The following is a 1,191-nucleotide window of genomic DNA, read 5'->3' as shown; positions in this document are numbered from 1 at the left end:
CTGGGGTAATAGTATAGATTGTGAAGCGCATAGAGCTTGCTGTTGAGCGGGGATTTGCGCTATACAAATGCTATCTATTGTTATTATAAAAAGAAAGAAAAGCCACCTGTGTCGGGGAAAAGTATCCTTTCACATCCGCCGATTATAATTGAAAAAAAATACGCTGCCCCAAGAGAGAAATCTGAATTGTCATAATTTAAAACCCCAAGACTAAAAGCTGCGAGCGCCGTAAAACCTTGTTTGTTTTAGTAGAGGTTTTACGGCGCTCGCAACTGCATAAGGTCATACTATGAGCGCCAAGGGGTGGATGTCAACAGAGAAGTCCTTACAGGGAATCAGACCTTACTCTGCTCACCTCTCTAGCTTCAACAGCACAAAGTCTGCTTCGACTATCAAGGCATCCCGGAAATAGCAGGTCACGAGAGAGTGACAAACATATAAAAGAAGTAGAGGTAAAAATGACGATAGGATTAGGAAAGAAAAAGCAGCAGTTCCCTGTTGTAGATCAGGCACAGTAATGAGCATGACATGGTTAGATCAGCCCATTTACAATTCTACTGTGCATTAGAACGAGAAATGTCCCCCCTTTGGGAATGGCCTAACTAAAGACACTTCAGTCAGTGGCACCGCCCCGGGGGGTCCCGTAAAACCTTTCTAAAACTAAACTAAAGCTAAACCAAAACACTTCACTGCTAGTTATCTAGATCTATTGTTTGGTAACCAAGTGTCGTCAAACTCTTACTAAAGCCAAACACAAACTCTTACTAAAGCTAAACACAAACACCTGACAGCAAGATCTACTTGTGTGTCCGACACCCTCGCTACTCACTGAAAGTTTGTGTCGTGTGGATGTGTCAAGTGTCTTTGGTAGTCTTAAGTGTGTCCCATCCTGTGTGTCTCTCTCTCCCGGGGGTTCAGACACTCACACACAAGATCTACGCCACACACGCACTTCGCGGTTTGCTCACTAGAGATCTACGTACGTGCCTACTTTATGTGTCTGTCTGTCTGTCTATTCCGAGGATTATCTGTACTGGCCTGTGAGCGGGAATCCTAGGATTAATTTGTGAGCTCTTTATTTTTTATTTTGTCTTGACCTTTTTGTCGTTCTTTTGAACGATCTCATTTCTTCTTCTGTTTCTTCTTCTTCTTCTTCTTCTTCTTCTTCTTCTTCTTCTTCTTCTTCTTCTT

General features: G+C 42.7%; 1 protein-coding gene across 1 annotated transcript in view; it reads left to right on the top strand.

Moving 5' to 3' along the window:
• Nucleotides 1–878: 878 nt before the first annotated feature.
• LOC101861451 (breast cancer anti-estrogen resistance protein 3 homolog) overlaps nucleotides 879–1,191 on the top strand; it is a gene marked incomplete at its 5' end in the record, with an annotated part of 17,000 nt that continues 16,687 nt past the window's right edge. Inside the window, 1 exon segment of the mRNA XM_013085447.2 lies at nucleotides 879–979. Within this exon segment, the coding sequence (XP_012940901.2) occupies nucleotides 879–979 (101 nt within the window).

Source organism: Aplysia californica, unplaced genomic scaffold, assembly GCF_000002075.1.
Source record: "Aplysia californica isolate F4 #8 unplaced genomic scaffold, AplCal3.0 scaffold00374, whole genome shotgun sequence".
NCBI classification, from domain to species: Eukaryota; Metazoa; Mollusca; class Gastropoda; order Aplysiida; family Aplysiidae; genus Aplysia; species Aplysia californica.
The sequence above is the reverse complement of the archived record's forward strand: the minus strand, read 5'-3'. Positions and strand labels throughout refer to the sequence as shown.